The sequence below is a fragment of the Nycticebus coucang genome, chromosome 16 (assembly GCF_027406575.1).
Source record: "Nycticebus coucang isolate mNycCou1 chromosome 16, mNycCou1.pri, whole genome shotgun sequence".
NCBI classification, from domain to species: Eukaryota; Metazoa; Chordata; class Mammalia; order Primates; family Lorisidae; genus Nycticebus; species Nycticebus coucang.
In genome coordinates this window covers 5,659,744-5,686,703 of record NC_069795.1, presented here as the reverse complement: position 1 = coordinate 5,686,703, position 26,960 = coordinate 5,659,744, and the positions used below count along the sequence as shown (strand labels likewise).

General features: G+C 42.1%; 1 protein-coding gene across 3 annotated transcripts in view; it reads right to left on the bottom strand.

Annotated features, from left to right (window-relative positions):
- The window catches only part of DSCAM (DS cell adhesion molecule), a 738,786-nt gene that overhangs the window by 212,280 nt on the left and 499,546 nt on the right, over window positions 1–26,960 (bottom strand). For all 3 annotated transcript variants that reach the window (XM_053565720.1, XM_053565722.1, XM_053565721.1), the window contains one exon: window positions 13,372–13,545. In XM_053565720.1, coding sequence (XP_053421695.1) covers window positions 13,372–13,545 — 174 coding nt within the window. The remainder of the gene's footprint in view (window positions 1–13,371; window positions 13,546–26,960) is intronic.

Sequence of the window (26,960 nt, the reverse complement as noted above, 5' to 3'; positions counted from 1 at the left end):
GGCATAGATAGAGAAAGGAACACTTCGATGCTATTGGTGAGACTGCAAATTAATAGCAACCTCTATGGGAAATAGTATGGAGATTCTTCAAAGATCTCAAAGTAGACCTATCTTTTGATCCAGTAATCCCACCAGTGGGCATTTACTCAAAGAAAAAGAAGTCATTTTATCAAAAAGAAACCCACACTTGAATGTATATTACACCATAATTCACAATTGCAAAGACGTAGGATCAACCCAAGTGCCCATCAATTCATGCGTGGATTAACAACATGTGACTTATGTATACTATGGAGCATGACTCAGCCATACAGAAGGATGAATTAATGCCTTTTACAGCAATTTGCATGGAACTGTAGACTATTATCCTAAGTTGAGTATCTAAAGAATGAGAAAACAAACACCACCTGTACTTGCTCTTAGAGTGGGACTAATCAACGAACACACATGTGGACAGAGGAAGTAAAAACTCCGTGGAAATCAGGAGGGGTGGTGGGGTGGGGAAGGGATCATGACAACCCACCTATCAGGTACTGTGAACACTTTCTAGGTGATTGGACTCTTATAGCCCTCACTCAAGCATTACAAAAGCAATCCATGTAGGGTGGCACCTGTGACTTAAAGGAGTAGGGTGCCAGCCCCATATGCCGGAGGTGGAGGGTTCAAACCCAGCCCCACCCAAAAACTGCAAAAAAAAGAGCAATCCATGTAACCAAAAACATTTCCACTCCCGTAACATGTATATTTTCTTGAGAGAGTCTCTCACTCTGTTTCCCTGGGTAGAGCACCACGCGTCATAGCTCACAGCAACCTCAAACTCAGGCTGAAGCAATCCTCTTCTTTCAGCTTCCCAAGTAGCTCGGACTACAGGCACTTGCCATATGCCCGGCTCTTTTTAGAGATGGGATCTCACTTTAGCTCAGGCTGGTCTTGAACTCCTGAGCTCCTTGGCCTCCCAGAGTGCTAGGATTACAGGCATGAGACATCACACCCAATCCACTCCTATAATATTTTGAAATAAAAAAAAGAATGCAAAAAAATGTTCTATCACTTGCAACTCTAGAAAGTCTGCACAATTAGTTCCATTTTTCAGATGAGGAACATGAGGTTAGAAAGGTACAAAAACCTTGCCCAAGTTTATAGAAGTAATAAGGAGTGTAACCAGATTATCTAACTTTAGAGTCCAAACAGTTATCTAACAACTGTTACACAGCCCCCATTACAAGTTGCTAAATGATCTGGAACATATTTTTATAATACCTCTATTAAGGTATAATTCACATAGCATAAAATTTGTGTTTTCAAGCATGCACCTCAGTATCTCAGCAGTGTTTAGAATAGTAACTGAATCGTGCAGCTCTTAGCACAATGTAATTCCAGAGTATCCCGTCACCCGAATGGAACCTTGTGTACACTGGCATCACTCATCCTCACCGCCTCCCCCCAGGCCCCAGTGAACACTTCCTTACTTCCCATTTCCATGAATCTGCCTGGCTTGGACATTTCATATAAATGGAATCACAAAATACTGTAGCATGTGACACTATCGCATTTTTATACAGTTGAATAATATTCCATTCTGTAATAATGGTATTTTATTCATCTCCTCACTAGTCAATGAGGACTCAGGTTGTTACCACTTTTTAGGTATCACAGATAGTTCTGCTACAAATATTTATGTAAAATTTTCCGTGTGGACGTATTTCTCCTAGGTATATATCTAGGAATGGAATTGCTGGGTCGTGCGGCAAATCTACGTTTAACTTTTGAGCAACTGCAAAGCTGCTGTTGTTCAAAGTGGCTGCAGCATTTCATATTCCTATCTGCAGCGTATGAGGGTTGAATTTCTTCTTATCCTTACCAACAACTGTCCTTTTTAATTGTAGCCATCTTACTGATTGTGAAGTGGTTATCTCACTTTCATGTGCGTTTTCCCAACAAGAAATGATGTTGAACATTTTCTCATGTGTTTAGTGACTATTTTGATATCTTCTTTGAATAAATGTCTTCTCAAATTCCTTGTCCATTTTAAAATTATGTTTCTATTTTTATTGTTGAGTTGTAAGAATTTTGGATGTAAGTCTATCAGATATATCATTTATAATATTTTTTCCCATTCTCCAGATTGTCTTTTCAACTTCTTGGTGCACAAAATGTTTTAATATTTTTAAAATTCAAATTACGTATTTTTCTTTTTGTTGCTTGTGCTTTTGATATCATAGCTAGGAAATCACTGCCCAACTCATGGATACAAACATTTACTCCAACATTTTCTTCTAAGGGTCTTATGGTTTTAGCTCAGATTTGAGTCTGTGATTTGAATTAATTTTTGTATACCTGTATGGTGTGAGGATGGACCCAACTTCCTTCCTTTGTTCTGGGAAATTTACATTTTTATGTTTATTCATTTAAACTTTTTAAAAGTATACTAAGGTGATTAGGGAATTAAGTAACCAAGGCACAGAGAAGTTACGTCACTTACATGAGGCATTACACTATGGTAGAGCTAACCGAGCCATTTTCCTTGAGAATCTATTCTCTAAAATATTTTTCCTTAAAACGAAATTGACATCTCAAAAAAGTAAGGACAGCTGAGGCTGTTTCAAAGATATTCGAACAACTGGACCAACCATTTGTGCAAGAGATAACAGATCTTACTCAGTTTCCATCACAATAAGTTTATCAAATACTGAACGATTAAATGACAAATATAGAATATTAATATTCTTGGGATAGAGAATAACCTTCTAAGCATGGTACAAAAATGGAAAAAATTCTAAAGAAAAGTTGCTGTATTTCGCAACATACATTTTTTAGACCCGTAGACCAAAACGTGGTAAAATAGAATTAATTTGTTTTCAGACTTGCAGTGATGGCCGAGAGCTTGGATTAGGGGAACCTTTCTAAGCATAGTAATGTATCAATTAATGGTGGAAACATGTGCTGAGAAATGTTGTGTAAACAGCCTGGAGGGCGTGTACACAAACACAGGCTGCACGGGCCAGCCAACGGCTCCAGGGCCACTGTCCAGCATGCTTCTGTACTGAACACAGCAGGCAATGGTGGCACAGTGGCAGTTGTCTGTGCGTCTAAACATGTCTAAACGCAGGAAACTAAAGACCTGGTATACAAGTCAGTGTGGGGCACTTACCAGGAATGGAGCCCGCAGGACTGGACGCCGCTCTGCATGAGTGAGTGGTGAGTGGAGGTGAAGGCCTCGGGCCTTCCTGCACACTCACTACTGCAGATGTACAAACACTGTACTCTTACGCTACAACAAATTTATAAGAAAATGTTTTTCTTCCTTCAATCATAAATTAACCTCAGCTTACTGTAACTTTTACAGTTTATAAACTTTTTCATTTCTTAAACTTTTTGACTCTTTTACAATAGTCATTAGCTTAAAACAAAAACATATTTTACAGCTATGAAAAAATATTTGCTTTCTTTAAATCCTTATTCCATAACGTTTTTTCTATTACATTTTTTTTTTTCTCATTTAAAACTCTTTTGAAGAAACCTCAGACACAAGCACACACATTGGCCTCAGCCAATCCCTGGCACTGTCTTCCCCCTCCACATCCTGTCCCCCTGGACGGTCTTCAGGGCAGTGACAGGCACGGAGCTGTCTCTCCTCTCCCGTCACAAGGCCTTCTGCTGGAAGACCTGAAGGACCTAGCAGAGGCTGCTTTACAGCCAACTTCTTTTTTTTTTTTTGATAAGTGGAAGGATTACAGGCTGAAATAAGAATATAACATATAAAATACGGTAAATAAATAAGCTCGTATCATAGTCATTTATTATTATATGGTGTCCCCAGAGTTGCCCCTAAAGCCACTATGCACAGGGAAAATGGAAACTGCAGTTAAATGGGCCTTTAGAAAATGTTCATTATAAAATTTTACACAAAGGTGGCCAACACATAGAGAACACGTTGTAAAATTCTGTAACGAATATTTTGTAAATAAAAGTACATTTACCTATAATTCCCCACTTTCCCTATATATGGAGACCTCAGAGGCCCCTTTGGGGTATCTGTCTTCTCAAGCATTACATGCTATATGTGAGTACATGTGCTCGGCTCCCGCAAGCAGGTGGTGCAGCAGGTTTATTACATTGGCGTCACCACAAACAAGTTGGGGCTGCAGTATGCTGTGACCTTAGGATGGCTATGTCACCCAGCCATGGGAACTTTGCTGCTCCATTACTATCTGACAGAATCACTGTTGTATGTGGCCCACGTCTGACCCAAATGTCCCTGTGCATTTCATTACATTATGAATTGTGATTTGGCACCCGTAGCACAGTGGTTATGGTGCTGGCCACATGCACCCAGGTTGGTGGGTTTGAACACAGCCTGGGCCAGCGAAGCAACAACGAAAACTGCAGCAAAAAAATAGCCAGGTGCTGTGGCAGGCGCCTGTAGTCCCAGCTACTTGGGAAGCTGAGGAAAGAGAATCGCTTAAGCCCAGGAGTTGGAGGTTGCTGTGAGCTGTGATGCTATAGCACTCTACTGAGGGCAACATAGTGAGACTCTATCTCAAAAAAAAGAAAGAAAAGATAACATGAATTGTATGCATGTATACACACATACATATACACACACACACAAACACACACACACACATAAATGCACATTCCCAGCAGGTGGTCTCTTTGCTGCCCCCAGACGTAACCTGGCACTTGCCACTCCACTGTCCAGAACGCTCTCCACAGACACCTGCACACTCCTCGCTTCTCTGTGCTCTGCTGGGTGTTATGTGACATCCCATCTTTGTGTCCTCCTCCTCAGGGAACAGTAGTGTGCTAACATTTGGTCTTGTTCTGCAAATGCAGGGTCTAGAACAGCCCTTGAACTAGGGGTGCTCAGGGAGTCCTATGGAAGGGCAAGGGCACAGGTCTGAGCCAGGCCTGCCGGGAGACGCGGAGGGCGCTCCATGGGCAGCGAGGCGGTGACTTCATGCCTAAGGACCAGAGGGAAGGTAGGCACATCAGCGGAGGACAGCGTGGAGGGTGACAGCTGACCCAGGAACACTGAGGCCATCACCCACGGGAGAAGGCTGAGGAAAAGGAAGGACCCTAAATCATCAGAGAAACCTTGAAATAGCTGAGATTTCCCCAAACTGAAAAAAATAACTTTTCATCTGCTGGGTAGAAAGGAGCTTCAAAACAGAAAGAAGAAGAAAGAAGCTGAGACAAGTGGAAAATTAACACTTTTCCCTGGAGAAGTACTGGCCCCAGTAGTGTTTTTTAAAGGCTGTTTGTATTTGCCATTCTCCCTCCGTCAGGTACAGGCCTTCCTCCTTCAAGCCACCAAATGCACCTGAGGTCCAAGTATTGCCCTCAGCTGTCCCCCACAGTCCTGTCCTTCTCCCACCCCAAAGCACCCTGCACTACAATTTCTATAGTTTCTCAACTCAGGGGAAACTCCTCCTTCCCTCAGAGCTGTTTATTTCAGCCTGAAGTCCAGTGGGAGCAGAAGGAATTCAGTTCCTTGCATTGGTGATGATGCAGTCCAGATGCCTCCAGCTGCATGGGAGGGAGCCTGACCACATAGGCTTGGACAGCAAAGGCACTGAACAGGCCATCTCACTGGACTGCAGCTTCAGAAGAGGCTTCCAGAGGGCCACAGCAGGCACACCCCTTTCCTACTTTGATTTCTTAATCTACCATCCTCTCTGCACTGGTTTTATCTGGGAAATGACACATAAATAGTTACCACAGACCAGGTGTCAGTGCCAGGCATTGTAGGGTCAAGAATTAAATAAGATGAACCTCTTTTGCAGAGGCTCCTATGAAGAAGAAGAAGACCTGCTCCAGAAATTTCTTAGAAGATCTATTCTTATATTTCATTGCCCCAAACCTGGCTGCCTATCCTTAAACCAAAGGTAATGGGCTGCCTTGGATGAGTCCAGACTCGGGCTCGTACTCAGGTGTGTCTGACGTGTAGCCTGCGGGCCACAAGTGGATTGTTTGAGGCCTGCTTTGCTCATCCGTGGTGTCATACATCATGGAAAGTATGCATGGATCTTTTCTTGGATCATCAGCTTTTGTTAGAATTTACATATTTCATGTGTGGCAGAAAAAATAAGTTTGGACACCCCTGAATGGATTAGGATTGACCTGCTTAAGGGGGTGATCTTGTTTGTGGTCCCCCTCAAATGCAAGACTGCAGGAGAACGCTGCTATCCTGGAGCCTATCCGTGTCAGGGGGGCCGCCAGAACAATGTACACAAACCAGGGAGCTCACCACAATAAAACATTCCTCTGGCGCAGTTCTGGGGTCTGCCGCGGTCCCTCTGAGGCTTCTAGGGGAGCACCCTCCTCTCCTCACCCAGCGTCTCGGGCGTAACTCCAGTCTCTGTCCCCGTCCTCCCCTGGACATATCCCCTCCTTTGTGTTTGCATCCACATTTCCCGTTTTTACAGACACCAGCCACAGGAGTAGGGGCCCAGCCTCCTGTAAAACCTTATGGTAACAACTAGTGACATCTGAAAGGATGCCATTCCCAAACACGGCCACAAAGTGAGGTGCTGGGGGTTAGAAACTCAACATATAAATCCGTCATGTGGGGCTGCAATTCCATCCTCAACACTGAGGCATGGAGAATTCAAATGGAGCGGCAACAAACAGCCTCTTGCTGTATTAACCTTCCCATTTTACAAATTCCTTAAATGCAATTTCATAATGTTATGGCTGCAAACTTTCCTTTCCTTTCCTCCATGAGAGCAAAACAAAGGACAAACAAGCCTGCATCTTTGTTCTTAAAATAAAGGGCAGCCGGTCAAAGCGGCCATGGGGAACCTGGGAAATGGCCTCAGGGACAGACTGAGGCCAGCACAGCGGCTCTGGGGGGCAGCGTGGAGCTGCGCCGCCTCCTAGAGGTAGCACAGAGCCACTGCAGGGACGAGAAAAAGATTTTACTTGAGCTAGTAGCTGTTAGGACAAGATCTGTGGTCTTGGTGGCAGAGGTGAGGGCGGAAAGTAACCGAGTTTGATGGGAATACCCAGGGAGACATGAAGACCCTGTGAGGGGAAGGAGAGGGGCTTTAGTGTGTCAAGCCCAACATCCTGGCCCTGGCAATGAGTGGCCTGAGGCTGCTGTGTGATGCAGCAACATGACATATTATGGACACTGGAGACTCAGACCAGGGTAGGGAGGAAGGAGGGCGTTAAAAAGTCACCTCCTGGGCACAATGTGCACTATTGTATAGTGGTGAAGTCCAGCCGTCAGCACTATACAATTCATCATGTAAACAAAACCCTCCTGTGCCTTATATCAGTGAATTTTAAAAAGGTTGAGTCACACTGTGGAGATCAGCCCAGAAATAGCCAGGACCCCGAGGACCCCGAGATTGAAAGCTGAGTGAGCTGGTGCATGCACACATGTGCCCGTGTGTGTGCACAGAGATCTGATGACATGACGACCCACAGACCTGCCGGCTGGAGTGCCAGAGATGGGGCTGCAGGACCTCAGCAGGACTGGAGCCCATGGGCTGGCACTGGGAGCCAGGGGTTCATTAGATTCCAAGAGCAACTGACTCTCCGGGGAAGCGCCTGCCCCTGATTGATAAGCGATGCTCTTTTCAGCTGCGTGCAGGGATCAGAAAGAACCTATGTGGAGCAGCAGACAAAAGGAGAGCTGCTTGTTGTCCTGAGCTGCAGATCCAGGCTGCTGTCGGTGCACCCAGAAACACGCACTCCCCATTAGCCAGTGCAGAAAGCCGGGGGGCTGGGTGCAACTTGGGCACCTGGACAAACAGGTCCAATGGATGTCGGATTCCTGCTTCCTTAGCATAAAATGCCCCATTTCCCAGACATCAAACGGTCCCTGCTGTGGGGGAAGAGGCCCATCCTAAGGTGTGGTGTGGCTTCTCCAGCCCTGGAGACTAAATTCGATGGTGAGCAGCGCCTGCTCCCTGCCTTTTCTGCCAAGGCTCTAGGCATCATCTAATGCTCAATCCCTATCCCTGGGACAGCTTTTGGTAATAGATAAACTTGAATTGAGAAGACAGTGTGGACTCAAGGGCAGGAACACCACCCTAGCTGGAAGGATCTGCACAGATTACCATGTGCGGGTTGCTGCAGTCCCTGACGGCCCCGTGTTTGCACGTTTCTGTCTGCAGCTCCTCATGACCGTGTGTGCTGAGGAGTTTCTGTTAGAATGCTTTGTTGGGGGTGGGGGTGGGGGGTTGAAAGCAGTGAGAATGCTTCCCAGACAGGAGACTCAGCCCCAGTGGGGTCCTAGTGTCCCTCTGTGAGCCCCACCAGCAGGTTCTGTCAGGAGAACTCGGGCCTTTAAAACATGTTTCAAACCCAGCACTAACAATCCTGGGAGTCCAGTTTCCCCGGCCAAGTAGCTTAGCCTCCCGACAACATGGGGTTGGAGAGCAAATTCTCTCCTATTGAATTTAGAAATACACATTTGCAGCCCATTTTTTAATGACTTCTAGAATAGGAAGTATACTTACTATGTTGATTTAAAGCAGTGGAATTTCCTTTGTATCTAAATTTTCCTTTCATTTTAAAATTCCCCCACTTCACTGAATATTTCTAAAATACCAGGGTTAGGGAGCAAATACTGGCTACCAGGGCTTCCCAACGCACCCCTCCAGGGCCGGGCTCCGGATCAACACTGCATGAGGTTGAGGATACCGCCCTGCGGGTCTTGGAAGTCCTGATTCTTCCTTCTTCCTATCCTGCGGCCTTCTGAGTTTCTTTCTAAGAACTTTCTGGAAATGCTCCTGTTCACAGCATCGATATGTTTTCTCAACAGAATCCTGTACTATCCATACGTGTTGGAGCCCAGGCAGAGGCCTTCACACTTCCCAGTATCTCACGTGAGTTCTAAGACAACCCTGTGAAGGTGCCATAGCTGTTTCTATTTTACAGGCCCAGAGAGATGAAGCAATTTATTCAAAGTCACATAATTTAGAAGCAGTGGATTTGGAAAAAGAGCCCAGGGTACGATCCCAGAGCTTCTCCATCACCCCCTGGAGTCCTCATTCCCCTCCACCCCTCCTCACCCATCTCCTGTTGTCCGTGATCCCCTTCCCCAACTCTGAAGCAGAAATAGAAGATTCCTTTCATTTTCCCCCAACAGAATTTTCTTTTGGCTGTTACTCCTTAAAAGTCATCAAAATAGGCCTGGCACCTGTAACACAGTGGTTATGGCACCGGCCACATGCACTGAGGCTGGCGGGGTTGAGCCCAGCCCAGGCCAACCGCCACCGCCCCCCACCCCCCAAAAATAGCCAGGCATTGTGGTGGGTACCTGTAGTCCCAGCTACTCAGGAGGCTGAGGCAAGAGAATCACTTAAGCCTAGGAGTTTGAGGTTGCTGTGAGCTGAGATGCCACAGCACTCTACTGATGGTAACAAAGTGAGACACTGTCTCAAAAAAAAAAAAGTCATGAAAATAGTGGTTGCCCCTTCCAAGTAGACTTCTTATCATTTTTGCGTAATAAAGCTCAGCAATATGGAGAAACCCTTCCGTGTGTAAATGAGCATTGTCATCCGTTTGCAGGAAAGGGGAGAGTCTTTGCCCCTTTTCTCTGCAATGTTTTCCCAGGGATTGGCTGGGTGTGGGGCTGGTTGCTGTCACTGTGTTCCTGAACAGGTGACTCCAGTTCATCCTGTGCTATGCTCTGTGTGAGAGAGACTGAGTACACGTGATTGTTAGGACCATGTTAAGACATTAAAGTAAAGGACAGCCAGCAGACGATGGCTCTTTCTCTTCTTGACGCTGCCTCGAAAGCATGTGGGTTTGATGGACACGTTGTTCGTGCACGTATGTGTGTCTACATTTCCATGTATCCTTTCTATTTTATCTAGAAAGAAAAAGAAAATCGTGCCTGATGTAAGCCTGTAAACACTAGATAAGGCAGAGCCTGAGAGCTCCCTTGCCGTGTGCCCGGCACAGTTGGTTACATGTGCACAGACCGGGGACTGCCGGGTGGAGTGTGGAGGGCAGCTCTGAGCAGAAGCCCCCATGGAGACCAAGCCAACACCCCCCGCTCCGGGGCCCTCCTGTTTTCTCTGTAAAACTGCTTCCCTCCAAGCGGCGGGGTTTCTTCTGCCGTGGGCACAACTGCAGGCGTCTGGCCTCGCACACTCAGGAGTCTGCTCGCACCGAAGCACGAAGGGCAGCAGAGCGGCCCCGCATTGAGGTCATTTGAGCAACAGACACTTTCACTATATACCAGGCATCCTCAAACTTTTTAAACAGGGGGCCAATTCACTGTCCCTCAGACCATTGGAGGGCCGGACTATAGTTTTTTTAAAAAAACTGTGAACAAATTCCTATGCACACTGCACATATCTTATTTTGAAGTAAAAAACAAAATGAGAACAAAAACAATTCACACCGCCTGCATGTGGCCTGCGGGCCGCAGTTTGAGGACATCTGCTATATACACTCCGTCCTCACACTTCTATGCCTCTTCCTTATTTTTTAGTTTGTAGTAAAATAGTCCGATTTTAGTGGAATAGTACAATTTTGAAGAATTTAAAGAACCAGAAGCTTGAAGCTGAAACGGTTTGTAAAACCAGCCATGGATTATTAAGAACTGCTAAAATCAACTTATTAAAGACATCTCTCCCCCAATAGTTTGCAGTGGTTTGGGAATCTAGGAATCATTTCTCCTGGAAGTATGTTCCTTTTAAATGTTTCCCTCCTGACCTCCTTCAAGCACTCACAGTGTTCAGAGAGCTGCTTCCCACCTTGGATCTTTCAGTTTCTTGTGTCTGCTCTCTCTGCTTCCTCTCCCTGGAACACCTATTCCTCACCTAACAATCCCACTTGGTATTGTTTAAGACCAACATCAGATGCTACAGATTTTACTTTATAGTTTATTAGTTGGCTCGGACAGCTATAGCAAATTACCATAAACTGGTGGCTAATCAGCAACAGACATTTATTTTTCATAGATCTGGGCCTAAAAGTCCAAACTCAAGGTACCAGCACAGTGAGGTTCTGGTGAGGGCCTTCTCCCTGACTGTAGACTGCAACCACCTTCCCATGCATCCTCACAGCTTGGGAAGAGGGTGTGAATGCTCTCTGGAGGTTCCTTTCATAACGGGACTAGTGTCATCTCTGAGGGCGCCATGCTTGGTGATCAAGTGTGATCTTGATGCTTGGTTAATCACCTTCCAAAGGCCCCAGCTCCGAACACCATCACCCTGGGAGCTAGGATTTCAACCTGTGAACTTTGAGGGGTACAGACCTTCCATCCCCCGCACACGGTCACTGATGCTACCAGTTGAGGCAGACGGCCCTCATCTGCACTCTGTGTGCTGCGCTCTGTCCCACCACATGTATCTCTACACAGAAGTTGCACACATGTGCCCACTAGTGCCCAGAGAAAGAGCTCCCATGGGGCAGGGGCCAGGTCATCTCAGCTCTGCCCCCAGGCCCCACTGCTAGCACCTGGTGCCAAGGTATGCAGAGAGGGGCTGTGGGAAGGTCCTTGATTTCTGCATTTCAGAATGCTACACATTCTTGATGACTTTTTTCCATGCACTTTTCTTACCCACAGAGGTGAAAGTTCCCCCTCCTCTGGAAATCAGATACAGTGAGTGGGACTCCTCACTTTGGGTCATAATTAGTAGCCTCTGTCTTCTTCCTTCTTATCATCCTTTCCAAAAAATAAGCGCTTTCATTCACAAGGGTAAGATCCACGCTTGATTGCATTTACCACCTTGATAGGCCTTGTATATGTCAGGTCCCAGGTAAGTATTTGTGGAATAGAAAAATGTCTTATAAATTTAAAATGTATGGCCTAAAAAAATGGCTCGCACCTGGAACCCTAGCATTTTGGGAGGCTGAAAAGGGAAGATCACTGGAGGCCAGGAGTTTGAGACTAGCCTGGGCAACATAGCAAGATCCTATCTCTCAAAAAAAAAAAAAAAAAATTCAGAAGTTAGCCAGCCCTGGCTGTGGAGCCTCTAGTCTCAGCTATTAGGGACGCTAAGGCAGAAGGATCTTTTGAGCCCAAGAGTTCAAGGCTGGAGTGAGCTGTGATCACACCTCTATACTTTACCATGGGTAACAGAGCAAAATCCTATCTTAAAATGAAATAAAATAAAATAAATTAAATTAAAACAACTGCAAAATATATTTCTTTTGTTGGGGAAGGACAAACCCACTTTAGTCAACGCTGGTCCTCAGCATTTAGATTTCCTTACTATTGTATTAAATATTACCATTTTAGCTTTGGATTTAAATGATACCACCATTTGCCATCAGATTTTTTGCAAATTGGTTCCTCAAAAGCATGTATTTTGAAGCCAAAAGTTGTGTACTGAATATGTGCAAAACATATAATCTATTTTTCAGTAACATAGTTTAGCAAATAAATACTTTAATATTTTTATTGTTCTGTTGGAAATAATTACCTGTTAGTAATAAAGTGTTAGTGAATTATGATGCATAATAGTCTGTGTAGCTAGCCTTTAAATACCACACACACAGAAACACAAACCCACACATACAAACATCTACACCTCACTTAAATTCACCGTTAAATCCACTCCTCCAAATGAATGATATAGTGAAAGTCTGCCCAGACCATTACTAGCATAATTAAAATTAAGCACAGAGGAAGTCTTCACAATGCCTCATCATTAGGAAGAAATCACAGTATTTCCAACCGAAAATTACATAAATGGATATGAGCCATTCATTGTAAACTAGACACACTGCCATTTGTTAATACGCAGGATTCAATTCAGTAAGAGTTGGTTCACTTTATGTCCTTAGGAGGAAAAACATTTTCTTGTAAGGGACATTTTCTTATAACCTGGACCAGCACTGTAGAGACCTAAGCCTGGTGCTATGCGTTTCTGTCTCAGAGTTGTTTCCTTTTCGTAATAAGGTTTCTAATGATTTGCTTTTACCAGACCCTTCAAAGGACATCTATAGACAAGCCAGCTTCCAATTAATAAAATGCTTAAAGAATGCAAAGATGCTTTTGTAAAGAACACATTTGAGACCATGTATTGGCTTTTCAAAACCCAGCAAACTCAATAGGGCATAAATGTGGGTGCTAAAGGCAGAGTCCTGCTCATCTGCTGGGGTCCCCAGAGCCAAGGGCTGTGAGAATGGTGAGGAGAAAACAATGCGGCTCCATGCTCTAGGCACAAAGGCCCTGGGCACACTGTTGACAGATGGCTGGACTTTTACCATGGACTTGTACTCTTCGACCATGTTTCTGGAAGAGCGAAACTTGAAAAGCCAGCCATGGCAAACCACTGGTCTTGTTTTGCTTTGTCCCCTCACCCCCCAACACGTGTGCATGGAGACAGTGGCAAAATCTAAGCCCCCAAAGACTTAGGTAAAACGAAGCAAATGCAAGCATTTCTTCTTCCTTACTTTTAACCGTGAGGTACATGGACTTGCTGACGTCTGCGCCCACATCGTTGCTGACCTTGCAGAGATAGTAGCCACTGTCTTCTTCCACCACGTGCTTGATCAGTAGCGACCCATTGCTGAGCACCTGGATCCGGCCATTCAGGGCAATTGGCTGGAACTGGGGGACCCCAGCACCTGGGACAGAGCAAAGGAGGAGAGGAATGGTGAAGCAAATGTGAATAAAAATGGAGAAGTGACGAGCTCAAGTTCAGCAGACTGATGAAGAGAAGCAAGGGGTGCTTAACACACATCACACAGGGCAGTCAGGACATGGCAGGCTCTCTTTCTTTCCTCCAACCCTGACATTCTTATTTAGGGAAAGACACATTTATTTATAATAACAGTATCTCAAACTGTGAGATAAAAAGTAGGAGAGCTTACAGTTTCTACATAAAAAGCCAAATTTGATAAGTGTTAAGTAGCTGATAAATTATTCAAAGGAATCAAGTAGAACATCCACAAAAGCAGACATCTTTCTTGGTATGAAACAGACTCCTTGCATCCCAGGCACTCGGCGTGAATGTAAACAAGGAGTCTCCGGGGACACGGCACTGCACACATCTGAAGCTACAAAGAGAAGGGCAGTGTGACGATTTCTCTTCTAAGTGTGCTCACATTCCAGTCAAGGTAGGGACAGATGTTTTTCAAAAGAAGATGTACAAACTGTCTAACAAACATATGAAAAAATGTTCAAGAACACTAAAGGGTGGTTTCAATAATGCATATTGAAACCTACAATGAGACATCACCTTACCCCCTGTCAGAATGGCAGTTAAAAAGCAAAAAAACAATAACTGGTGGCACAGATGTGGTAAAAGGGAAACACTTGCACTGATGGTGGGAATGTGACTTAGTACAATCTCTATAGAAAAGAGTATGGAGATTTCTCAAAGAGCTAAAAGTAAACCTGCCATTTGATCCAGCAGTCCCACTACCGGGTATCTAGCCAAAGGAAAAGAAGTCATTATATCAAAAGACCTAAGAACTTATATGTGTACCACAATGTAATTCACAACTGCAAAGATACACGCTCAGTCTAAGTGCCTATCAACTCATGAGTGGTTAAAGAAAATGTGTCTCATGCATATATACAGTGGAGTACTACTCAGCCATAAAAAGATGAAATAATGCTTTTGTAGACATTTCAGTGGATGAAATATTATATCCATTATTTCAGTGGATGGAACTGAAGGCCATTATCCATTTCAACAGACAGAATTGGAGGCCACTAAGTGAAGTATCCCAGGAACGGAAAGACAAATACTGCATGTTCCAGCTTATAAGTGGGACCTAGACAATAGGTATACATGGCCATATACAGTGACATCGTGGACAATGGATACTTGGAAGTGGGGAGGGCGGGAAGAGAGTGAAGAATGTGAAATTCCTTATCGGGTACAATGTACACTATTTGGGTGACAGGGGTACTAAAAGACCTGATTTAATCACTGTATAATTCATCCATGTAACAAAAAAATCAGGTGTACCCCCTAAATCTATTAAGATAAAAAATAAAATAAAAACACATGTTAACCAGTAAAAAAGGAAAGAACAACACAATAGGTAGACTTCTAGCTGGATTGATCAGGAAGGAAAGAGAGAAGGTATGAATCATGAGTATCAATTACACAAGAGGCTATTACAGCCCTTAGCTGAATTTTTCAAGGATAATAGAAAAATATTAAGAATAATTTTGTGCCAATAAATTTGATGCCTTGGATTAAATAGATAAATGTATTGGAAAAAAACAAAGGATACTCAAGAAAAAAATAGATAACCTCAATAGGTATCTTATATAAGGTTATAAATAACCTTATATTTACTAAATACATCAAATTTGTGATTGAAAACCTCCCACAAAGAGTATTCAAAGTTCAAAAAGCTTCACTAATAAATTCTGTCCAACATTTAAGAAATAATATAAATTTACACAAACCCTTTCAGAAATTATAAGAAAATGAAAACTTTATGACTAATTTTATGAGGTTAGCATCATCCTTATCCAAAAATCAGACCAAGACCTTATAGAACAGAGAACTACAGACCAATATCTAGAGACCAATGAACATAGATGTAAAAATCCTTAATTAAGAATTATCAAATTAGGTTTATCAAGATATAAAAAAAGTAATATATTATGACCAAATGAAGTTTGCTCCAGGAATGCAAGGTTGGTTTAAATTCAAAAATTAGGCAATGAACTTCATGGTATCAAATGACCAAAAAGACAAATGATCTGATCACTTCAGTGGGTATGGAAAAAAAAAAAATCGCTTCACGGAATTCAAAATCCATTCATAATAAAATCTCATAGAAAACTAGGCACAGAGTTAAATAAGATGAAAAACTTCTACAACTAATAAACAGCTAACCTCATACTTCATTGTGAAAGACTGAATTATTTTTCACCAAAGATCAAGTAAGAGACACAGATATCTGGTCTTACCCTTTTTATTTATTATTGTTCTGGAGATTCTAACAAGAACAAGAACATTAGAAAAGGAAATAAAATTAATATAGACTGATAAAGAAGAATATAATTATCTTTACTCACAGATGGCAATTTTCTACATAGATAACCAGAAAGAGTCAACAAAAAGTTCCCATGCTATAAAGTGAGTTTAGTAAAGTCATGTGATCCAGCATCAATATTTAAAAATCAAAGGCAATTTTATTTATATATACTGATAACAAGTAATTAAAAATTGAAATTAAAAAGATAATACATTTGCGCCTGTAGTCCCAGCTGCTCGGGAGGCTGAGGCAAGAGAATCGCGTAAGCCCAAGAGTTAGAGGTTGCTGTGAGCCGTGTGACGCGGCACTCTACCTGAGGGGGGTACAGTGAGACTCTGTCTCTACAAAAAAAAAAAAAAAAAGATAATACATTTGCATCAAAATGTGAAATATTTAGAAACAAATCTAACAAAATATTTGCTAGACTGGCCCACTGAAAATTATAAAAGTTCTTAAGACCTAAATATGTGGAGAGTTATGGTTTGTTCATGGATAGAAATATTGAACATTTTCAGGCATAAATTGCCAACCTTATTCTATAAAGAGCCAGATAGTAAATATGTTAGTAGGCCACACAGGTGCTGTTAAAACGACTCACGTCTGCCACTGACTCATGAAGCAGCCATAGGAAATACATAAATAGAGTGGGAAGATTGTATTTCAAAAAATTTATTTACAAAACATGTTGTGGGCAGTATATAAACTTTGGCCCGTAGTTATCTGATACCTGGTTTAAAGGTAAGAGGACTAAAAATATAAGATAATTGTAAAGTTGGAAGAGGGGGCATACACCTGCAACACTCACACCTTTGAATTAGCTCGTCATGTGAAAGTTCACAGAAGATTTTAACAAATGCTTGATAATGGAAGAATGTCAGTAAATGAGTGATTCTGAAAAACATAATTGGTGAAAGTCTCATAATTGCAAAACATGAGACTTTTGGATTAGAGAATGTGTGAATTTTTTATTAACAAAATACAAACAGTAAAAAAGTAAATTCCTTTTTATTTTTCTCACCCCGAGATTCCAATCCCACCAACTGAAAGGATGATAGCCTTCCTATCATTTTTCTAAGTACACATAAGCAGTCCCCTCTGTTTTAACACGAATAGGGTTTAGTGTTTTTGCTGAGCACCCACACCGTGGGAAGAACTGGGCAAATAGCTATGAGTGAAAGGACTACGACCTCCAGTCCTCTCCCTCTGTGTCCTCACTCTGCTGCCATGCCATGAGCTGTCAGTGGAGGGTTGCCACGGGAAGGAACTGAGGGTGGACTCCCATTTGTACTCCTTGAGAAACTAAATCCTGTCAACAATCACACGAGTGGGCTTGTGAGTCTGGGACAAGACCCTCCTCTGTTAAACTCTGATGTGGCCAACACCTTGACTGCTCAGGAGAGACCCTGAGCCAGAGGACTCTGCTAAGCCACAGCTGCATTTTTGACCCCCAGGAATATTACTTTAAGCCAGTAAGTGTGGGGCAATTTGTTGCACAGCCAACAGATTACTAATACACTGTGAAAAACAGGTAAGTTAGACACACGTTTTCAGTTCCTTACCTGAAGAATGGAGATAATACTGTAGAACCACCTTCATAAAGTGTGGAAGTTCGTAAACTGTGGTGTGGCTCAGAGTGAACATATGATATTGTTGTTTTTTAAAATTCTGTTTTTCATTATCTAATCATTTTATGATGATGTGACTTTGTGTCTCTCCCACTCTACAAGAAGAGCAATTCAAGTTGCAGTGAATCACCCCACTTGTTCATCAGTCCATCAGCAGAGAAAGAGACACAGTGGTAGGCAATCTGTGGGTCTAATTCTTGGGAAGAACTCTCAACCAAAGGTTATGCATATTTATGGTGCCCCATGATCCCATTAATGTACACAGCTATGATTTAATAAAAAAAAAGGAAAAAAAAATCCACAGACAAGATTTTAAAACTCAAAAAAAAAAAAATCTTAAAACAGTTTGTTGCTAAATTGCTTGCTGAAATTGTACCAATTTTATCTGCATCATTGCTGACTAGGGGTTAATTTTTCCCTCACACATGTACCCTATTAATCTCTATTCTTCATCAATACAATACACCATATGTTATTATTTTAAATTGTATCTTTTTGCTGATTCGTATTTTCTGTTTGTTTTGTTTTTGCTTGTAAATAATGTTGAGCATCTTTTCATGACTGTACTGGCCATTTGTACTTGTCCATTGGTAAACACCCCACTTACATACCTTGCCTATTTTTCTACTGAGCATATTGTCTTTTTATTCTTTATTTTCCAAAGTGCTTTGGGTTTTAAGAATGTGTCTCGGGGGGAGGAGACAAGATGGCTGACTGAAGCCAGCTTTCCACAGAGGCTCCTGTCCAGTAGGAGAGTTAAAGGACAAAAATTCAGCAAGTAACCTGGTGGATTTGAGCTGCACTAAGAGAGAAGGTTGAAGAACGCACATCAACCCCACTGAGGTGAACTGCGACCACAAGGATACAAACAAAAGGTACAAAATCCATCACCAAGCGGATGGGAGTCCCCTCCCCCATGAGAACGGCTCAGAGTGCCCCACAAACAATCGGGCAGATTTCAAAGGTCCTCCCACTACTCTAAAAACTGGAGACCCTCTAAAAACTGGACCTACCTCCCCTACTAGGGTGCCACGGTGTCCTCCTGCCAGGCATAAAACTGTATAAACTGTATATAGTCTCTACCTGGAATTCTGAGCTCCCAGCGCTCCCCTTTACTCACACTGAGGTCTGGAGGCCAGTCCCGGTTGGCAGAGAGGGGACTGCACCGGAGTGGTAGTTCCCTGAGGCACAGTGCGACAGCTGTCTTTTGGTGACAATATGGCCAGGCATAAAACTGCGTAAAGCTGTGTGTGTTCTCTGCTCACAACCCCAGGCTCCCAGAGCTCCCTGCACTCCCCTCTGCTCTCGCTCCAAGGTCTGGAGGCCTGTCCCCCAGGGGTCCAGACACTTGGGTGATTGCTTGAGGGGTGTAGACAGTGCTGGGCTGCAGCTGGTCAGTGCAGACTCTGGGGTACGGGAGCAGAGAGAGGATGGCTGGCTGGAAGGGAGCTACACCGGAGCAGCGGTTGCCTGAGCCATAAAACAGCAGCCCTCTTTTGCTAGCAATACGGCTTACTACCGAATATTCTGAAGTCACATCCCCTGTCTCTCTGGGCAACCAGAGACTCTGAGTATAGGATTTGCCTAGGCTACTCCAACTTGCAAACCGGGGAAACTCCCAGGGCGGGGCTGACCCAGAGGTCCGCTTTACTAAACCTAAGACGCACCTGGCCCTCAGGGGATCGTCAGCCTATAGACAATACAAGAACAAAGACAAGCTGATTTGGAACTCAATTCAGCTTCTCTTCTGCAGGGGAAACGCAGAGTTGGTCTGTTCTGTTCTGTCAGTAACATTAATCAGGGGCAAGACTGGACTTGAGTGAAAACCCCCCAACCTTCATCAAGCATCCGAGGTTGTCAGGGCTCACCTCCTCCTGCTAGAAAGAGGCAGAGCGCAGTGGCCTGGCAGACTTCCTTGTGATTCAGGCAGGTGCAAACCCCTGGAGTACCGATTCACTACAGGCAACTGGGTCAGCCAACTGCAGGGCTATCAGTGACTGGGTGTGACAGCAGTGCAAGGTGGGGAGGAGGCATCAACTTTCCCAGACTGATCTATTGGCTGGGTGGCTCCTCCTGACTCCATGCAGCACTGGAGCAAGCCACAACAGAGTAGTCACCAGACCCCTGTGATCCAGTTCCCAGAGACCTCTTAAACTCTCTCACCTGAGACAGGTGCAGACTGAGACAATTGATTTGGACTTTTTGAACTGAACCAATCGCCTTAGGACAAATCAGGTGGTGCCCTGGGTGCACAGTGGTAGGAAGGTTTGATTTATCTTTTCCAATTTTTTGCCAGTGGGAGGTGGGGTGACTTAATTGCTGATATTTCTCCACAGCTGAGACTTCAATCCAGAGTATCTGTTTCACTAGGGTGGAACAGAAACCACCTGAAAACAAGACAGAATCACTTAGCCCCACCACACCAGACAGGGCCCCAGTTTCTCAGGCCACAACACTATACAGGCCCTCGAAAAAGCCCCAGGGGAAAAAATCAGAGGAAGTAAAACAACCATGGGGTGGAATCAGTGGAAAAACTCTGGTAACATGAATAACCAGAATAGATCAACCCCCCCAAGGAAAGATATGGCAGATGCAATTGAAGATCCCATTCATAAACAACTGGCTGAGATGTCAGAAATCGAATTCAGAATTTGGATTGCAGACAAGATTAACAAAGTGGAATTAGGAATTCAAGGAGAAATTTAAAAGTTGTATCAAGAATTTAATGAATTTAAAGACAAAACCACCAAAGACTTAGACACACTGAAGCAAGAATTTGCAGCCCTCAAAGATATGAAAAATACAGTAGAATCCCTCAGCAACAGAATGGAGCAAGCAGAAGAAAGGATTTCTGACATCGAAGATAAAGCCTTTGAATGCTCCCAAACTCTCAAAGAGGAAGAGAAATGGAGAGCAAAAATGGATCATTCTCTCAGAGAGCTCTGGGATAATTTGAAGAAGGTGAATATCCGAATCATAGGAGTTCCAGAAACAGATGAAGTGGCCTTGCTGGGCACAGAGGCCCTTCTGCATGAAATTATGAAAGAGAATTTTCCAGACATGCCTAGACATTCTGAAATTCAGATAGCGGACAGCTTCAGAACCCCAGCATGACTCAACCCCAATAAGATATCCCCCAGGCATATCATAATTAACTTCACTAAAGTTAATATGAAGGAGAAAATCCTCAAAGCTGCCAGGAGAAAGAAAACCATTACCTTCAAAGGGAAGAATATTAGAATGACTGCAGATCTCTCTGCTGAAAATTTTCAAGCGAGAAAAGGGTGGTCACTGACTTTTAATCTCCTAAAGCAAAATAACTTTCAACCCCGGATCTTGTATCCAGCTAAACTGAGTTTCATTTATGATGGAGAAATTAAATACTTTAATGACATTCATATGTTGAAGAAATTTGCCATAACCAAACCAGCTCTTCAGGATATTCTCAGACCTATCCTCCATAATGACCAACCCAATCCTATACCACAAAAGTAAACTCACTCAGAAACTTCGGATCAAACTCCAATTTCCACACTGGTGAAAGGATTAAAAATGCCCACTGGACTTTTGAAAAACTCGATACCCAAAACTTCACCAGACTTATCAATATTCTCCATTAATGTGAACGGCTTAAACTGTCCTCTAAAGAAGCATAGGTTAGCTGATTGGATACAAAAATTCAGGCCAGATATCTGTTGCATACAAGAGTCACATCTTAACTTAAAAGACAAATACAGACTCAGGGTGAAAGGATGGTCATCTATATTTCTGGCAAATGGTAATCAGAAAAAAGCAGGTGTTGCAATTTTATTTGCAGGTACAATAGGCTTTAAACCAACAAAAGTAAGGAAGGACAAGAATGGTCACTTCATATTTGTTAAGGGTAATACTCAATATGATGAGATCTCAATTTTTAATATCTATGCACCCAACCAGAATGCACCTCAATTTATAAGAGAAACTCTAACAGACATGAGCAACTTGATTTCCTATAGCTCCATAATAGTCGGAGATTTCAACACTCCTTTGGCAGTGTTGGATCGATCCTCCAACAAGAAGCTGAGCAAAGAAATCTTAGATTTAAACCTAACCATCCAACACCTGGATTTAGCAGACATATACAGAACATTTCATCCCAACAAAACTGAATACACATATTTCTCATCAGCCCATGGAACTTACTCCAAAATCGATCACATCTTAGGTCACAAGTCTAACCTCAGTAAATTTAAAGGAATAGAAATTATTCCATGCATCTTCTCGGACCACCATGGAATAAAACTTGAGCTGAGTAACAACAGGAATCTGCCTACTCATACAAAAACATGCAAGTTAAATAACCTTATGCTGAATGATAGCTGGGTCAGAGATAAGATTAAGAAAGAAATTGCCAACTTTTTGGAACAAAACAACAGTGAAGACACGAACTATCAGAACCTCTGGGACACTGCAGAGGCAGTTCTAAGAGGGAAATTTATAGCACTGCAAGCCTTCCTCAAGACAATGGAAATAGAGAAGTTAACAACTTAATGGAACATCTCAAGCAACTAGAAAAGGAAGAACATTCCAACCCCAAACCCAGTAGAAGAAAAGAAATAACCAAAATTAGAGCAGAATTAAATGAAATTGAAAACAAAAGAATAATACAACAGATCAATAAATCAAAAAGCTGGTTTTTTGAAAAGGTCAATAAAATAGATAAACCTTTGGCCAACCTAATCAGGAAAAAAAGAGTAAAATCTCTCATCTCATCAATCAGAAACAACAAAGACGAAATAACAACAGACTCCTCAGAAAGCCAAAAAATCCTTAATGAATATTACAAGAAACTGTATTCTCAGAAATATGAAAATCTGAAGGAAATTGACCGATACTTGGAAGCACGTCACCTTCCAAGACTTAGCCAGAATCAAGTGGAAATGTTGAACAAGCCAACATCAAGTTCTGAAATAGCATCAACTATACAAAACCTCCCTAAAAAGAAAAGCCCGGGACCAGATGGTTTCACGTCAGAATTCTACCAAACTTTTAAAGAGGAATTAGTACCTATATTACTCAACCTTTTCCAAAAGGTAGAAAAAGAAGGAAGACTACCTAACACGTTCTATGAAGCAAACATCACCCTGATCCCCAAACCAGGAAAAGACCCAATGAGAAAAGAAAATTATAGACCAATATCACTAATGAATATAGATGCAAAAATATTCAACAAGATCCTTACAAACAGAATCCAGCAACACATCAAACAAATTATACATCATGACCAAGTCAGTTTTATCCCAGGGTCTCAAGGCTGGTTCAATATATGTAAATCTATAAATGTAATCCAGCACATAAACAAATTAAAAAACAAAGACCATATGATTCTCTCAATTGATGCAGAAAAAGCTTTTGATAATATCCAGCATCCCTTCATGATCAGAACACTTAAGAAAATCGGTATAGAAGGGACATTTCTTAAACTGATAGAGACCATCTACAGCAAACCCACAGCCAATATCATATTGAATGGAGTTAAATTGGAATCATTTCCACTCAGATCAGGAACCAGCCAAGGTTGCCCATTGTCTCCATTGCTTTTTAACATTGTAATGGAAGTTTTAGCCACCACAATGAGGGAAGAAAAGGTGATCAAGGGTATCCACATAGGGTCAGAAGAGATCAAACTTTCTCTCTTCGCAGATGATATGATTGTATATCTGGAAAACACTAGGGACTCTACTACAAAACTCTTAGAAGTGATCAAGGAATACAGCAGCATCTCAGGTTACAAAATCAACATTCATAAATTGGTAGCCTTTATATATACCAACAATAGTCAAGCTGAAAAAACCCTATCCCATTCACAGTAGTGCCAAAGAAGATGAAATATTTGGGAATTTATCTAACAAGGGACGTGAAAGATCTCTACAAACAGAACTATGAAACTCTAAGAAAAGAAATAGCTAAAAATATTAACAAATGGAAAAACATACCATGCTCGTGGCTGGGAAGAATCAACATTGTTAAAATGTCCATACTACCCAAAGCAATATATAATTTCAATGTAATCCCTATTAAAGCTCCACTGTTATACTTTAAAGATCTTGAAAAAACAATACTTCGTTTTATATGGAATCAGAAAAAACCTCGAATAGTGAAGACATTACTCAGAAATAAAAACAAAGCAGGAGGAATCACGCTACCAGACCTCAGACTATACCACAAATCAATAGTGATCAAAACAGCATGGCATTGGCACAAAAACAGAGAAGTAGATGTCTGGAACAGAATAGAGAACCAAGAGATGAACCCAGCTACTTACCGTTATTTAATCTTTGATAAGCCAATTAAAAACATTCAGTGGGGAAAAGATTCCCTATTTAACAAATGGTGCTGGGTGAACTGGCTGGCAACCTGTAGAAGACTGAAACTGGACCCACACCTTTCACCATTAACTAAGATAGACTCTCACTGGATCAAAGATTTAAACTTAAGACATGAAACTATAAAGATACTAGAGGAGAGTGCAGGGAAAACCCTTGAAGAAATTGGTCTGGGCGAGTATTTTATGAGGAGGACCCCCCGGGCAATTGAAGCAGCTTCAAAAATACACTACTGGGACCTGATCAAACTAAAAAGCTTCTGCACAGCCAAGAACACAGTAAGTAAAGCAAGCAAGCAGCCCTCAGAATGGCAGAAGATATTTGCAGGTTATGTCTACGACAAAGGTTTAATAACCAGAATCCACAGAGAACTCAAATTCATTAGCAAGAATAGAACAAGGGATCCCATCGCAGGCTGGGCAAGGGATTTGAAGAGAAACTTCTTTGAAGAAGACAGGCGCGCGGCCTTTAGACATATGAAAAAATGCTCATCATCTTTAATCATCAGAGAAATGCAAATCAAAACTACTTTGAGATACCATCTAACTCCAGTGAGACTAGCATATATCACAAAATCCCAGGACCAGAGATGTTGGTGCGGATGTGGAGAAAAGGGAACACTTTTGCACTGCTGGTGGGAATGCAAATTAATACATTCCTTTTGGAAAGAGATATGGAGAACACTTAGAGAACTAAAAATAGATCTGCTATTCAATCCTGTAATCCCTCTACTGGGCATATACCCAGAAGACCAAAAATCACATCATAACAAAGATGTTTGTACCAGAATGTTTATTGCAGCCCAATTCATAATTGCTAAGTCATGGAAGAAGCCCAGTGCCCATCGATCCATGAATGGATTAATAAATTGTGGTATATGTACACCATGGAATATTATGCAGCCTTAAAGAAGGATGGAGACTTTACGTCTTTCATATTTACATGGATGGAGCTGGAACATATTCTTCTTAGTAAAGTATCTCAAGAATGGAAGAAAAAGTACCCAATGTACTCAGCCCTACTATGAAACTAATTTATGGTTTTCACATGAAAGCTATAACACAGTTACAACCTAAGAATGGGGGAAGGGGGAAAGGGAGGGGAGGGAGTGGGGAGGTGAGCAGAGGGAAGGGGTTTGGTGGGATTACACCAGCAGTGCATCTTACAAGGGTATATGTGAAACTTGGTAAACAGTCTGTGAAGCTAGTGAATGATGCCCCATGAATATATCAATGTACACAGCTATGATTTAATGAAAAGAAAAAATAAAAAGAATGTGTTCCTATGCTCCTAATTCATAAAACTCTTTTTGGAGGGTTCTTACTATTTTAATCATAGTTGGATATTGGGTATTGTCAGCTACATCGTCATCATCCACTGAGCCGTCACATGTCTTTTTTCTAAATGAATTGCATTTGTAAAGAATTTGGTTTTGTAAATTGTAAGATAACTTCTTATGTATTTGTTAGTATAAAGATAAAGGACTTTATGGAAACATAAAAATCAAGAAAAAAAGCCTTCAATTTGTATTTAAATACTCAAATTTGATACACATTTTGAAAATTTATACTGCGTATTGATGGGTTTCTCAAAGTGCACTGTAAATTGGGGCAAAAGATCCAGTCCCATGAATATGAGCACCAACTAAAAATTTAATCAAATATAGGATTTAAAAAATACAGCCATAAAACAGAAAATAGGAACATCTCAAATTATGTAATAGTGTTTTCAAAAAGATCCAAAAAATCTAATAAAATGCTGGTATGGTTTGAGAAAGTTATACAATTGGGCAGTGCCTGTGGCTCAATGAGTAGGGCGCCGGCCCCATATCCTGAGGATTGCAGGTTCGAACTGGCCTGGACCAAACTGCAACCAAAAAATAGCTGGGCGTTGTGGCGGGCGCCTATAGTCCCAGCTCCTCGGGAGGCTGAGGCAAGAGCATCGCCTAAGCCCAGGAGTTGGAGGTTGCTGTGATGCCACGGCACTCTACCCAGGATGATAAAGTGAGACTCTGTCTCTAAGAAAAATAAAAAAGAAGAAAAGAAAGGAGAAAGTTATAGAATTGTTCACATCAACGATACAATTTTTTTCCTTTCCTTAAAGAATTTTCATCAACAAAATACTTGTCACAGTTGAAACATTAAAGGATTACAACATAAATCGTCACTACATATCTAAGTTGTATCAATTAAATAGCAGAAAAAGATGACTTGTTAATTCTTGTTTGGAACAAGATAAGCCCCTTCATTACTGAAAGGTTTTTATGGAGACAGAAATAAAGTATTAAGTGAATTTAAAAAACATTAAATCTTTTTTTCATCATAGAAATGAACCTACGTTGAAGGGTTACTGCATATAAGGATCTAATCATGCTTCCTAAATGGAAAAATAGTGAACACTGTGCCAACCAATCCGTCTCTTGTGAGGACTACAGCTCTGAGGGTCAGCACTCATTTAACTCGAGGGAACAAACTTCACCGTGGTTTGGTAGAATTATTGGTCATCTACTTTAGATTCATCATTATTCTAAAGAGTAACATTTAACCAGTGCATCAATGTGCAAAATCCTGTAATCTTCTTAGCACAAGGTAAGCACTTTGGGTAATTAGCTAGAAAACACAATACAGCAACCAGCAGTCATTAATTAAAAAGCTGCCAATTTTCTTTGGCTAGCTGGGGTCAAGTGGGAACAATTTTTATGCTCCATTACATGAAAATGAACTGCTGAAGGGCTAAGCAAGGCACATACTGAATTATAGGTTATGTTAACAGTGGATGACCTTTCTTATTTATTGAAAAGATATGCCTAGCTGTGTTCCTAGGGACTGAGGGTGTGGGGACAGGGAGAAAAGAACAGCTGAGTGTCATCAAGTGAGCCTACTTTGAAGGCAGCAGCCAGTTAGAAATGGCAGAACCTCTATAACTGACCACCTCCTTATGTTGACCGAATTTTCAGACGTGTCAGTACAGCAGGCCTCGTTCCTCACGCTGACCGCCTCCGTGTATTGGCCAGTTTGTTGCACTCCCTCGAGTGGTCAACTTACAG